The sequence below is a fragment of the Myxine glutinosa genome, chromosome 7 (genome assembly GCF_964187855.1).
Source record: "Myxine glutinosa chromosome 7, kmMyxGlut1.1, whole genome shotgun sequence".
NCBI lineage: Eukaryota > Metazoa > Chordata > Myxini > Myxiniformes > Myxinidae > Myxine > Myxine glutinosa.
Genome location: NC_136267.1, coordinates 11,473,317 through 11,489,177, shown reverse-complemented (window position 1 = coordinate 11,489,177; position 15,861 = coordinate 11,473,317). Strand labels below are relative to the sequence as shown.

The 15,861-nt window shown below is 43.0% G+C and overlaps 1 protein-coding gene across 2 annotated transcripts in view; it reads right to left on the bottom strand.

Moving 5' to 3' along the window:
• The window catches only part of LOC137430977 (uncharacterized), a 290,638-nt gene that overhangs the window by 100,871 nt on the left and 173,906 nt on the right, over nt 1-15,861 (bottom strand). For both annotated transcript variants that reach the window (XM_078781279.1, XM_078781280.1), the window contains exons 12-13: nt 3,757-3,872; nt 2,435-2,579 (exon numbers count right to left, since the gene is read on the bottom strand). In XM_078781279.1, coding sequence (XP_078637405.1) covers nt 2,435-2,579; nt 3,757-3,872 — 261 coding nt within the window. The remainder of the gene's footprint in view (nt 1-2,434; nt 2,580-3,756; nt 3,873-15,861) is intronic.

Genomic DNA, 15,861 nt, shown 5'->3' with positions numbered 1-15,861 from the left:
AAACAAATACATCAACTAGGAGAGAAACAAATACATCAACTAGGAGAGAAACAAATACATCAACTAGGAGAGAAACAAATACATCAACAAGGAGAGAAACAAATACATAAACTTGTATAGAAACAAATACATCAACTACTGCAGGAAAGAAACAAATACATCAACTAGGAGAGAAACAAATACATCAACTAGGAGAGAAACAAATACATAAACTAGTAGAGAAACAAATACATCAACTAGGAGAGAAACAAATACATCAACTAGGAGAGAAACAAATACATCAACTAGGAGAGAAACAAATACATCAACTAGGAGAGAAACAAATACATCAACTAGGAGAGAAACAAATACATCAACTAGGAGAGAAACAAATACATCAACTAGGAGAGAAACAAATACATCAACTAGGAGAGAAACAAATACATCAACTAGGAGAGAAACAAATACATCAACTAGGAGAGAAACAAATACATCAACAAGGAGAGAAACAAATACATAAACTTGTATAGAAACAAATACATCAACTACTGCAGGAAAGAAACAAATACATCAACTAGGAGAGAAACAAATACATCAACTAGGAGAGAAACAAATACATAAACTAGTAGAGAAACAAATACATCAACTAGGAGAGAAACAAATACATCAACTAGGAGAGAAACAAATACATCAACTAGGAGAGAAACAAATACATCAACAAGGAGAGAAACAAATACATAAACTAGTAGAGAAACAAATACATCAACTAGGAGAGAAACAAATACATCAACTAGGAGAGAAACAAATACATCAACAAGGAGAGAAACAAATACATAAACTAGTAGAGAAACAAATACATCAACTAGGAGAGAAACAAATACATCAACTAGGAGAGAAACAAATACATAAACTAGTAGAGAAACAAATACATCAACTAGGAGAGAAACAAATACATCAACTAGGAGAGAAACAAATACATAAACTAGTAGAGAAACAAATACATCAACTAGGAGAGAAACAAATACATCAACTAGGAGAGAAACAAATACATCAACAAGGAGAGAAACAAATACATAAACTAGTAGAGAAACAAATACATCAACTAGGAGAGAAACAAATACATCAACAAGGAGAGAAACAAATACATAAACTAGGAGAGAAACAAATACATAAACTAGGAGAGAAACAAATACATAAACTAGGAGAGAAACAAATACATCAACTAGGAGAGAAACAAATACATCAACTAGGAGAGAAACAAATACATCAACAAGGAGAGAAACAAATACATCAACAAGGAGAGAAACAAATACATCAACTAGGAGAGAAACAAATACATCAACTAGGAGAGAAACAAATACATCAACTAGTAGAGAAACAAATACATGAACTAGTAGAGAAACAAATACATAAACTAGTAGAGAAACAAATACATCAACTAGGAGAGAAACAAATACATCAACAAGGAGAGAAACAAATACATAAACTTGTATAGAAACAAATACATCAACTAGGAGAGAAACAAATACATCAACAAGGAGAGAAACAAATACATAAACTTGTATAGAAACAAATACATCAACTACTGCAGGAAAGAAACAAATACATCAACTAGGAGAGAAACAAATACATCAACAAGGAGAGAAACAAATACATAAACTAGGAGAGAAACAAATACATCAACTAGGAGAGAAACAAATACATCAACTAGGAGAGAAACAAATACATCAACAAGGAGAGAAACAAATACATAAACTTGTATAGAAACAAATACATCAACTACTGCAGGAAAGAAACAAATACATCAACTAGGAGAGAAACAAATACATCAACAAGGAGAGAAACAAATACATAAACTAGTAGAGAAACAAATACATCAACTAGGAGAGAAACAAATACATCAACTAGGAGAGAAACAAATACATCAACAAGGAGAGAAACAAATACATAAACTAGTAGAGAAACAAATACATCAACTACTGCAGGAAAGAAACAAATACATCAACTAGGAGAGAAACAAATACATCAACAAGGAGAGAAACAAATACATAAACTAGTAGAGAAACAAATACATCAACTAGGAGAGAAACAAATACATCAACAAGGAGAGAAACAAATACATCAACAAGGAGAGAAACAAATACATAAACTAGTAGAGAAACAAATACATCAACTACGGTAGGAAAGAAACAAATACATAAACTAGTAGAGAAACAAATACATCAACTAGGAGAGAAACAAATACATCAACTAGGAGAGAAACAAATACATCAACAAGGAGAGAAACAAATACATAAACTAGTAGAGAAACAAATACATCAACTACGGTAGGAAAGAAACAAATACACCAACGAGTAGAGAAACAATTAAGTCGTTAACCCATTGACCATGCAGCCACAAAATGAGACAAAGGATTTTACCAATTTTTTGTCATCCAGATATTAGTTCCTGTTACCTGTCGGCATCTCGATTTCCCGAGCAGGGGACGATGAGTTCGTTTTGGGTATGGCACCTGTGTTCATGACAATCTCTTCCTCTTTCAAGGCTTTGGACATCACCTCTAATGTAGATACTGCATTTAGAGTTGTGCTTGTGTATACCTGGACACAGTGCATTCACAATGTTATTACAGCTTAGCCCATCCACCGCCCACCTCTCCCCCACCACCCACACGAACCACAGCCTCACTTCTGCCTTCCCCCTACAATTTAAACGTGCACTGTGCGCCTCAGCGCCATCAAAGACTCGCTGGTTGAGGTGAAAGCATCCACTCCACAATCAACGCTTGCTGGTAAAAGCTATGACCACAGGCATTAAACGACATCAGAAGCTTTCCCGTCACAAAGGAAGACAGACAGCAAATTGATGGGTTGGCACAGCAGGTGGGAGGGGAGGGTTTCTACGATATCGAGCCTGAGGAATTGAGGGAGCCTATCGCCTCGCATGATCAGGAGCTGACTGGGAGGAGTTGGAGGCCATCATCAAGGTTTCCAATGAGGTGGACAGTGGAGAGGTGGAAAAGGTGGCGAGACCCAACCTGACCATAAAGTACCTGGCTGAGGTGCTGCGGGATATGAGGTCAGTCGCTGACAGTTTACAAGATGTTGACCAGGTGATGGAGCGATACCTCCAGGTCAAGAGGGGGTCGGATGATATTTTACTGCCATACAAAGAACTCAGCGAAGCAGCTCACAATGACCCATTTTTTTCGCCCTGGCCCCTTCACCTCAGCACCCTCACCTGCATCCCATGTGGTGCAAGACTCATCAGCTACCTCACCTGTGTCCTCCTCAGCACCCTCATCTGCATTATCTTCATCGGAGTTCATTGAGTTCACTGGATTATAAATAATAATCATCATCAAAAGTTACATTGTACCTTATTTTAAATAAATATTGGAAACCATACCTGCTGTTGTTGTTGTTTTTTTGCGAGCATTTTGAATGAAACTGTAATCATGTGCATTCGTGTTCCTAACATTTTAAAATTGTCCTTTATGCATCCCAAACTATCGGAAACATTTCCCCCTTTTTCCCATTGAAACATTTTTCCCATTGATAATCACGGCATTATCAAGGACACAAATGGACCACACAAATGTTCGGGTCTTCCTGTGTACATACATATGGTGGGAAAACCACCTGGAAGCTCCCATGCTAACTTAGAGTTTCATATTGTTTCTCTCTTCATGAAGCTTAGCTCTGTGAAAGGGGAGATGAAACAAGATTGATGATGCTCAACATTGGCGATTCAGAGATACCAAAGCAAATGTCTCACCAGAGAAGAGCTAGTGCGAGGTTTCCTTCTTTTGTTCTTCCCCAATAACTGACGCTTGGTTTTCTGAATGCTGCTGTCTAGCATCGTCGTTTGTTGAATCAAGTCAATGAAGAGGTCTGCAAGACAAAAGACCTGCGACTCAGATATGTAAACCAAGAAAATAAAAACAGAACCATGATGACTTAAAAATCCGAATGGGAAACTGGAGATCGGAGCTGAATGTGTGACGACTGTTACATTTATGGGGGAAGGACTGAAATACCTTATGATCAGGTAGGATTGTATAGGGTAGTGTGATCCAAATGTCACGACGAAGAAGAACCTCTATGTCACTAAGTAGGGAATCCGTGAGGCCGGATGTCGCGTAAGGTCGTATATTTGTCTCCATGGTGAGGTGAGGGGTGGAGCTTTTTTTTTCTTCTTTTTTTTTGTATACTGAATCGAGGCTCGTGAAAGAGCGAACATTTATTTCACAAACAAATCAACCAGACAAACAAAATATATAAAAAGAGGGAGCGGAAGACAAGATGGGGAGAGAAGGGGAAGCACACAAACATAACATTTGAGAGCAGGGAGATGTGTGGGAGGGAGAGGGCTTGGGGGGAGGAGGTGTGGGAGGGAGAGGGCTTGGGGGGAGGAGGCGTGGGAAGGGGGGGGGGGTGAGAGAAGTATAAAACACAAGGACACCAAGGACTTCCCGGACAGAAGTTGGTATTTCAAAAAAGTGGATTTGGGGTGAAATTAGCGGGGGTAGAAAAGATCAAGGTTTTGGATGGGGGAAGATAAGAGATGGTGGTGAACAGCTGTTTTAAAGACCTGGAGGGTGGAGTGGGATTGAAGAGAGTGAGGGAGTTTGTTCCAGAGGCGGGAGAAAAGAGGAATGAAGGAGTGAAGGTGAGCAGAGAGTCTTGATTTTGGCAGTTTAACAATAAGAGGGTTGCAGGCACATCTTGTGCGACCTGTAGGAATATTTGGGGGACAGAGCCCAGACAGAGCTGGGGGGGCAAGACCAGAGAGGAGTCGGTAGAAGACGGAATGACCACCAACCTGCCTGTGGTGAGTGAGTGAAAGGCCCTTGGAGTTAGCTTCATCGCGGGAGATTCCAATGATTCTGAACGCTTTGGTTTCAACAGCGTGAAGACGAGCTGGGTGTGAGGCAGGAGCACCAGTCCAGAGGTGAGAGAAGTATTCCATTGAGCTGCGGATGAAAGCCTTGTATGTGGTGAGGAGCTCAGGTGTGCCATGGAAGGACTTCTCACGATGGAGGATGCCCAGTCAGCGACTGGCTTTGGAGGCCAGATTTGAAATGGGGTTTTCCCAGGAAAGATCATGGCAGATAGTGAGACCCAAAAGTTGAGTGACAGAACTTCTTGGAGAGGATTATTCAGAAAGTGGATGGGAGGGTTGTCCAGTCGGTCTTTTCGGAGAGACATCGTAACAGTGTGAGATTTGTCAGGATTGAAAGACATGTTCCATTTGTTTGCCCAGTCTGTGATTTTGTCCAGGTCTGCAGAGAGTGAGGAGGCTGCAGACTGCCGATCTGAGGGATGAGGAATGGAGCGACAGAGAGTAGAGTCATCAGCATAGAGATAGAGAGGATTTTCAAGAGAGTCAGAGAGATCATTGATGAAGACCAGAAAAAGCACAGGGCCTAGAACACTGCCTTGGGGAACTCCAGCCTGAACAGGAAGAGGACATGAGAGAAACCCATTCAGGGCCACACATTGACTACGACTAGAGATGAAGTCCGCCAGCCATGCATGGAGATTTCCATGGATACCAAAGGAGGAGAGTTTGGTGAGCAGAGCGGGGTGCCAGTCCGTATCAAAGTCTTGTGATATGTCAAGGGAGACAGCTCTAATTTCCTGTTTGGCATTGAGGACCTCCATCCATTGTTGAGAAAGCAGAAGCAGCATGTCCAGAGTAGAGTGACCAGGTCTGAAACCAAATTGATGATCAGAGATCAAGCCATTGGAGAAGAGGAAAGATTTCATATCTGAAGCAATGATGGATTCCATGACTTTGCTGATAATTGGGAGAAGGCTGATTGGTCTGTAGTTGCTAGGATCTGTTTTTGCACCTTTTTTGTGCAAAGCGGTGATGATGGCTGATTTCAAAGCAGATGGCAGATGACCTTGAGCAAAAGGGAGCGTGAAGAGAACAGAGAGAGGGAGTGAAAGAGTGGAATAACAGGATTTTAGGACCCGTGGGCTGATGCCGTCAGGTCCAGTTGCAGAATCAGAGTCGAGGGTTGACAGAAACTTTTCCACCTTGTCAGGAGGAAAGGACACAGAGTCCAGGAGCAGCTGGGTACGACTGGGTACGGTGGGTACAGAGAGGGATGGGTTTGAGACACAATATTTAGAGGCAAACACAGAGTTGAGGCATTCAGCTTTTTCACGTGCGGAGTCAGCCGTGTAGCCGTTTGAGGTGAGGGAGGGGATGGAGGGGGAACAAACACCAGAAACAGATTTGACCAGACACCACCAGGATTTGGAAGAGGGAGACAGATAAGAGAGTTCGGTCTTGAGAATGGAGAGATATTGTTTCCTGGCTCTCCTGAGGGTGGACGCACACTCGTTTCGGGCTTTGTGAAAGGAAATGACATTTCCTTCCTTTGGATTTGCTTTCCAGGAGACGAAAGCAAGTTGTTTCTGGGCAACAGCCTCACCACAAGATTCCGTGTACCATGGACGGGAGGAAGCCTATGACAACTGAAGACGAGATGGGATAAATCTGTGCATGAGAGAGAGTAATTTACTTTGGAAGAATTCCCAGGATAAGTTGATGTCAGAGGCGGTAGAGATGGGAGACCAGTCCAGATGATTGATGGCTGCTTGAAGACCGTGCCAGTTGGCCTGAGTGAAATGCCAGACTCGTCGACGCTGAGGAGGCTCTCTGAGAATGGTCAGAGAGATGTCCACTTTACTTTAACAAGCACATGATCAGATGAGCCGATTGGAGCAAAAGAAGAGCAGCAGACATTTTCAGGGAAGTTAGTCATAACCAAGTCCAGAAGAGAAGATGCTCCGTTGACTGAGATCTGGGTCGGGAAATTGACAGATTGTGTCAGTCCCAGTGAGTCGCAGAAGTCCTTTGCTGAAGAGCCATGGCTGGTGAGAGAGGTACCCACACCCAGCCAACTGGCATGGTGACAATTGAAATCACCACATATGAGGAAGAGAGAGTTGGGATGGGCAGATAGAAGTTTGTCCATATTATCAGACAGCGAGATGTAGATGGAGTCATCACTGTTTGGTGGACGGTACAACACACATATGAACAAAAGGTGGGAGCAGAGGGGAAGGCATAGCCAGAGGTACTCCTGTAGTTTGGGAGGTGAAATAGCAGTACACGGAGAGTGAGGAAGAGAGTTTTTGATAAAGATAGCAACCCCACCTCCAGGACGAGGCTCAGGTCTATCATACCGGAGGAGGGAGTAACCCGGGAGAGATACTAAGGAATCGGAGACATCATGAAGGAGGAAAGTTTCTGTTAAGCAGATCACGTCTGGTTTGACAGAAGCAACCTGTATGGAGAGATCAGTGAAGTTTGAGCGAAGGCCCCAGATGTTTGAGGTCCATTCCGTTAATGAAGAGGAAGGGGGAGCATCGGATACAGAACAGGGGGGCGTGGGGGGGGGAGGGGTAGGGTAATATGTGGAAGAGGAGGAAGAGGTAGGGAGAGCTGTTGAAGGTGTGTCAGAGATTTCAGAATAGCTTGGAGAAAGGGAAGAATGGGGCGGACAAAAGGTTTGATGGTGATTGGGTGAGGGACAGTGAGGTGTTATTTGAGGAGGGGGAAGAGCGAGGCAGAAGGTTGGGGGAGATGAAGGTGAAAGTTGGAAGGGGGAAGATGCGGGTAGGACGCTTTGAGGAGGAGGGGTGAGAGGGGAGTCTAGGAGGGGAGGAGCGAGGGAGAGTCTCGGAGGGGAGGGGTGTGGGGGGAGATTTGAAAGGGATGGGTGATGGGGAAGATTTGGAGGGGAGGGGCAAGGGGGAAGATTTGGAGGGGGGGGGGGGTGATGGGGAAGTTTTGGAGGGAAGGGGTGATGGGGAAGATTTGGAGGGGAGGGGCCAGGGGGAAGATTTGAAAGGGATGGGTGATGGGGAATATTTGGAGGGGAGGGGCTAGGGAGTAGATTTGGAGGGGAGGGGTGATGGGGAAGTTTTGGAGGGGTGGGGTGATGGGGAAGTTTTGGAGGGAAGGGGTGATGGGGAAAATTTGGAGGGGAGGGGTGAGATTGGATTTTGAAAAGTGTATGATTAATGGGAAACGAACATTTATTGCAAAATGAGTTTCTTGAGACCTTCGAGTCAAAAATACGTTTGAGGACGCTGAAGGAGGGGTGGAGTGCAGGAGAGTTTCGGGAATGAAAAAAAGAGGAACTGTAAGAGATGGAATTTTTTAAATGTTAATTAGTTACTATGTTAATGGTGCTATGTTAATTAGTTACGGTATAATAATTAATTCCCTTTATGTAAATCGCCACTGTGGTTTTTCCCTTGTTCCTCATGACAGACACAACGCCAGCCATGCACTCCACACCTAAATTAATAACACGAAATAAAAGCCATTATTATAACAATAAATAAAAGCCACAGGAATTCAGACATTTGAATGCTGCCGCTGGCGCCGCCAGCCGAGTCATCGCAACACCAATCAAGCAGGGTCGTGGGGCCCCACCCCGAGAGGTGATGATTGGTCAGGGCGATGGACTGCGATGATGGACTCTTTGATTGGAGCACGCACGGATGTCATCAGATGACGTTCGAGATCAGGAAACAAAAAGGCTGAGAACTGCCATTTTCTTCCTCTTGGTCCGGGGTTCGACGACGAAGAGAAACAAACACATAAACTAGTAGAGAAAACAAACACATAAATTAGTAGAGAAAACAAACACAAACTAGTAGAGAAACAAACACATAAACTAGGAGAGAAACAAACACAAACTAGAAGAGAAACAAACACATAAACTAGGAGAGAAACAAATACACCAACTAGGAGAGAAACAAATACATAAACTAGTAGAGCAACCAAGACATCAACAAGGAGAGAAACAAATACATCAACTAGTAGAGAAACAAATACATCAACTAGTAGAGAAACAAATACATCAACTAGTAGAGAAACAAATACATCAACTAGTAGAGAAACAAATACATCAACTAGGAGAAACAAATACATCAACTAGGAGAGAAACAAATACATCAACTAGAAGACAAACAAATACATCAACTCGGATTGAAATAAATACATCAACTAGGAGTGAAACAAATACATCAACTAGGAGAGAAACAAATACATCAACTAGTATAGAAACAAATACATCAACTAGTAGAGAAACAAATACATCAACTAGTAGAGAAACAAATACATCAAGTAGTAGAGAAACAAATACATCAACTAGTAGAGAAACAAATACATCAACTCGGAGTGAAATAAATACATCAACTCGGAGAGAAACAAATACATCAACTAGGAGAGAAACAAATGCATCAACGAGGAGAGAAACAAATACATCAACTAGGAGAGAAACAAATACATCAACTCGCGAGATCACGGCGAGGTCACGTCTTTTCGAAGCTGTTCGATGCGCTCACGCTTTCGAAGCTAAGTGATCTTTCACATTTGTGTTTTTGGCGTATCTTTATCTTTCTTTCGGTGTATGTACCTATTGGGGTGACTTTAATAGGTTTCTCGGTGTTGGTTTTTCATACCTGTGTACAGAATCGTCGGTTTTTTTCGTATCGTGTATTCTGAGGCCTAGTGTAGTGCTAGTAGTAGTAGGCTACCGTGTCCTCAGACCTTGGCTTGAGGCTTTTGTTTTTTGTCTCAGCGGTTCTTCGATCGTGCTGCAACTACTGTCGGTCTCTGTTTTTCACGGTCTTTTCACCCATACTCCCTTGTTTTAAAATCTCAAAAAAAAAAACCAAAATTTTTTTTTCCTTCCCTGTTCTTATCCGCTTGTACGTTCTTATTTGTTCTTTCGTTCTTCGTTCTTTTGCTCTTTCGTTCTTTGTTCTTTCATTCTTCGACCACGTTGTTCGAGATCACGTGATCAAGTTGTTAATACATGTTTCATCTGTCCCCTGAAGAACTTTATTATTATGTCATATTCTATAACCCTTTTTTCTACTTCTTCTATAAAAGGATGCTTTCAACTTGCTCACCAATTCTATTCATTCAAAAAAAAAATTCCATCTCTTACAGTGCATCTTTCATTCATTCCCTAAACTCTCCAGAACTCCACCCATCCTTCAGCGTCCTCAAACGTATTTTTGACTCGAATGTCTCAAGAAACTCATTTTGCAATAAATGTTCGTTTCCCATAAATCGTACACTTTTCAAAATCCAATCTCACCCCTCCCCTCCAAATCTTCCCCATCACCCATCTCTGTCAAACCTTCCCCCTTGCCCCTCCCCCCCAAATCTTCCCAAACACCCATCCCTTTCAAATCTCCCCCCCTGCCCCTTCCCTCCTAAACTCCCCCCACACCCCTCCCCTCCGAGACTCTCCCTCACTCCTCCCCTCCTAGACTCCCCTCTCACCCCTCCTCCTCAAAGCGTCCTCCCCGCTTCTTCCCCCTTCCAACTTTCACCTTCATCTTCCTCAACCTTCTGCCTCACTCTTCCCCCTCCTCAAATAACACCTCACTGCGCCTCACCCAAACACCATCAAACCTTTTGTCCGCCCCATTCTTCCCTTTCTCCAAGCTATTCTGTAATCTCTGACACACCTGCAACAGCTCTCCCTACCTCTTCCTCCTCTTCCACATCCTGCCCTACCGCCCCCCCCCCCCTTGTTCTGTATCCGATGCTCCCCCTTCCTCTTCCTTAACAGTATGGACCTCAAACATCCGGGGCCTTCGCTCAAACTTAACTGATCTCTCCATACAGGTTGCTTCTGACAAACCAGACGTGATCTGCTTAACAGAAACCTTCCTCCATCATGATGTCTCTGATTCCTTGGTATCTCTCCCAGGTTACTCCCTCCTCCGGTATGATAGACCTGAGCCTCGTTCTGGAGGTGGGGTTGCTATCTTTATAAAAAACTCTCTTCCTCACTCGCCCTGCACTGCCCTCTCTCCACCTCACCCCCAGGAATACCTTTGGCTACGGCTTCCCCTTCGCTCCCACCTTTTGTTCATATGCGTGTTGTACCATCCACCAAACAGTGATGACTCCATCTACATCTCGCTGTCTGATAATATGGACCAACTTCTATCTACCCATCCCAACTCTCTCTTCCTCATATGTGGTGATTTCAACTGTCACCATGCCAGTTGGCTGGGGGTGGGTACCTCTCTCACCAGCCATGGCTCTTCAGCAAAGGACTTCTGTGACTCACTGGGACTGACACAATCTGTCAATTTCCCAACCTGGATCTCAGTCAACGGAGAATCTTCTCTTCTGGACTTGATTATGACTAACTTCCCTGAAAATGCCTGCTGCTCTTCTTCTGCTCCAATCGGCTCTTCTGATCATGTGCTTGTTAAAGTGGACATCTCTCTGACCATTTTCAGAGAGCCTCCTCAGCGTCGACGAGTCTGGCATTTCACTCAGGCCAACTGGCACGGTCTTCAAGCAGCCATCAATCATCTGGACTGGTCTCCCATCTCTACTGCCTCTGACATCAACTCATCCTGGGAATTCTTCCAAAGTAAATTGCTCTCTCTCATGCACAGTTTTATCCCTTCTCGTCTTCAGTTGTCATCCCCTTCCTCCTGTCCATGGTACACGGAATCTTGTGGTGAGGCTATTGCCCAGAAACAACTTGCTTTCGTCTCCTGGAAAGCAAATCCAACGGAAGGAAATCTCATTTCCTTTCACAAAGCCCGAAACAAGTGTGTGTCCACCCTCAGGAGAGCCAGGAAACAATATCTCTCCGTCCTCAGGAACGAACTCTCTTATCTGTCTCCCTCTTCCAAATCCTGGTGGCGTCTGGTAAAATCTGTTTCTGGTGTTTGTTCCCCCTCCATCCCCTCCTTCACCTTAAATGGCCACTCGGCTGACTCCGCATGTGAAAAAGCCGAATGCCTCAACCCTGTGTTTGCCTCTAAATCTTGTGTCCCAAACCCATCCCTCTCTGTACCCACCATACCCAGTCGTACCCAGCTGGTCCTGGACTCTGTGTCCTTTCCTCCTGACAACGTGGAAAAGTGTCTGTCAACCCTCGACTCTGATTCTGCAACTGGACCTGACGGCATCAGCCCACGGGTCCTAAAATCATGTTCTTCTGCTCTTTCACTCCCTCTCTCTGTTCTCTTCACCCTCTCTTTTGCTCAAGGTCATCTTCCATCTGCTTGGAAATCTGCCAACATCACCGCTTTGCACAAAAAAGGTGCAAAAACAGATCCCAGCAATTACAGACCAATCAGCCTTCTCCCAATTATCAGCAAGGTCATGGAAACCATCATTGCTTCAGATATGAAATCTTTCCTCTTCTCCAATGGCTTGATCTCTGATCATCAATTTGGTTTCAGACCTGGACACTCCACTCTGGACATGCTGCTTCTGCTTTCTCAACAATGGATGGAGGTCCTCAATGCCAAACAGGAAATTAGAGCAGTCTCCCTTGACATATCACGTGCCTTCGATACAGTCTGGCACCCCGCTCTGCTCACCAAACTCTCCTCTTTTGGTATCCATGGAAATCTCCACGCATGGCTGGCGGACTTCCTCTCTAGTCGTAGTCAACGTGTGGCCCTGAATGGGTTTCTCTCATCTCCTCTTCCTGTTCAGGCTGGAGTTCCCCAAGGCAGTGTTCTGGGCCCTGTGCTTTTTCTGGTCTTCATCAATATTCCCTGTTTGTCGTAAAAGGCGACAAACAGGGTTGGCGGCAGGAAGGGCATCCGGCCGTAAAACATTGCTTCAAAAAGGGGACCAAAAAACAACAACAACCACGGTGCCCGAAAAAGGCCAACCCCCGCTTTGCGGGGAAAAATGGCCTCTGAAGGTGGTTATTATATATTATATATCAATGATCTCTCTGACTCTCTTGAAAATCCTCTCTATCTCTTTGCTGATGACTCTACTCTCTGTTGCTCCATTCTTCATCCCTCAGATCGGCAGTCTGCAGCCTCCTCACTCTCTGCAGACCTTGACAAAATCACAGACTGGGCAAACAAGTGGAACATGTCTTTCAATCCTGACAAATCTCACACTCTTACGATGTCTCTCCGAAAAGAACGACTGGACAACCCTCCCATCCACTTTCTGAATAATCCTCTCCAAGAAGTTCTGTCACTCAAGCTTTTGGGTCTCACTATCTGCCATGATCTTTCCTGGAAAAACCACATTTCAAATCTGGCCTCCAAAGCCAGTCGCCGACTGGGCATCCCCCGTCGTGCGAAGTCCTTCCTTGGCACACCTGAGCTCCTCACCACATACAAGGCTTTCATCCGCAGCTCAATGGAATACTGCTCTCCCCTCTGGGCTGGTGCTCCTGCCTCACACCTAGCTCGCCTTCGCGCTGTTGAAACCAAAGCATTCAGAATCATTGGAATCTCCCGCGATGAAGCTAACTCCAAGGGCCTCTCACTCACTCACCGCAGGCAGGTTGGTGGTCTTTCCGTCTTCTACCGACTCCTCTCCGGCCTTGCCCCCCCCCCCCCCAGCTCTCTCTGGGCTCTGTCCCGCAAATATTCCTACAGGTCGCACAAGATCTGCCTGCAACCCTCTTTTGGTTAAACTGCCAAAATCAAGACTCTCTGCTCACCTTCACTCCTTCATTCCTCTTTTCTCCCGCCTCTGGAACAAAGTCCCTCACTCTCTTCAATCCCACTGCACCCTCCAAGTCTTTAAAACAGCTGTTCACCACCATCTCTTATCTTCCCCCATCCAAAACCTTGATCTTTTCTACCCCCGCTAATTTCACCCCAATTCCACTTTTTGAAATACCAACTTCTGTCCTGGAAGTCCTTGGTGCCCTTGTGCTTTATACTTCTCCCTCCGCCCCACCCCCCCTTCCCATGCCTCCTCCCCCTGGGCCCTCTCCCTTCCACACATCTCCCTGCGCTCGGATGTTGTGTTTGTGTGCTTCCCCTTTTCTCCCCATCTTGTCCTCCGCTCCCTCTTCTTATGTATTTTGTTTGTCTGGTCGATTTGTTTGTGAAGTAAATGTTAGCTCTTTCACGAGCCTCAATTCAGTATACATACAAAAAAAAAAAAAAAAAAAAAAAAAGGACAGAAACAAATACATCAACTAGGAGAGAGACAAAAACATCAACTAGGAGTGAAACAAATACATCAACTATGAGAGAAACAAATACATCAACTAGGAGAGAAACAAATACATCAACTAGGAGAGAAACAAATACATCAACTAGGAGAGAAACAAATACATCAACTAGGAGAGAAACAAATACAGAAACTAGGAGAAAACAAATACATCAACTAGGAGAGAAACAAATACAGAAACTAGGAGAGAAACAAATACATCAACTAGGACAGAAACAAATACATCAACTAGGAGAGAAACAAATACATCAACTAGGAGAGAAACAAATAGATCAACTAGGAGAGAAACAAATACATCAACTAGGAGAGAAACAAATACATCAACTAGGAGAGAAACAAATACATAAACTAGGAGAGAAACAAATACATCAACTAGGAGAGAAACAAATACATCAACTAGGAGAGAAACAAACACATCAACTAGGAGAGAAACAAATACATCAACTAGGAGAGAAACAAATACAGAAACTAGGAGAGAAACAAATACAGAAACTGGGAGAGAAACAAATACAGAAACTAGGAGAGAAACAAATACATCAACTAGGACAGAAACAAATACATCAACTAGGAGAGAAACAAATACATCAACTAGGAGAGAAACAAATACATCAACTAGGAGAGAAACAAATACATCAACTAGGAGAGAAACAAATACATCAACTAGGAGAGAAACAAATACATAAACTAGGAGAGAAACAAATACATCAACTAGGAGAGAAACAAATACATCAACTAGGAGAGAAACAAACACATCAACTAGGAGAGAAACAAACACATCAACTAGGAGAGAAACAAATACATCAACTAGGAGAGAAACAAATACATCAACTAGGAGAGAAACAAATACATAAACTCGGAGAGAAACCAATACATCAACTAGTAGAGAAGCAAATACATCAACTAGGAGAGAAACAAATACATAAAGTGGGAGAGAAACAAATACATACACTATGAGAGAAACAAATACATCAACTATGAGAGAAACAAATACATCAACTAGGAGTGAAACAAATACATAAACTATGAGAGAAACAAATACATAAACTATGAGAGAAACAAATACATAAACTATGAGAGAAACAAATACATAAACTATGAGAGAAACAAACACATCAACTATGAGAGAAACAAATACATCAACTAGGAGAGAAACAAATACATCAACTATAAGAGAAACAAATACATCAACTAGGAGTGAAACAAATACATAAACTAGGAGAGAAACAAATACAGAAACTAGGAGAAAAACAAATACATAAACTAGGAGAGAAACAAATACATAAACTAGGAGAGAAACAAATACATAAACTAGGAGTGAAACAAATACATAAACTAGGAGAGAAACAAATACAGAAACTAGGAGAAAAACAAATACATAAACTAGGAGAGAAACAAATACATCAACTAGGAGAGAAACAAATACATCAACTATGAGTGAAACAAATACATCAACTAGGAGAGAAACAAATACATCAACTAGGAGAGAAACAAATACATCAACAAGGAGAGAAACAAATACATAAACTAGGAGAGAAACAAATACATCAACTAGGAGAGAAACAAATACATCAACTATGAGTGAAACAAATACATCAACTAGGAGAGAAACAAATACATCAACTAGGAGAGAAACAAATACATCAACAAGGAGAGAAACAAATACATCAACTAGGAGAGAAACAAATACATCAACTATGAGAGAAACAAATACATCAACTAGGAGAGAAACAAATACATCAACTAGGAGTGAAACAAATCCATCAACTAGGAGAGAAACAAATACTTCAACTAGAAGAGAAACAAATACATCAACAAGGAGAGAAACAAATACATCAGCGAGGAGAGAAACAAATACATCAACGA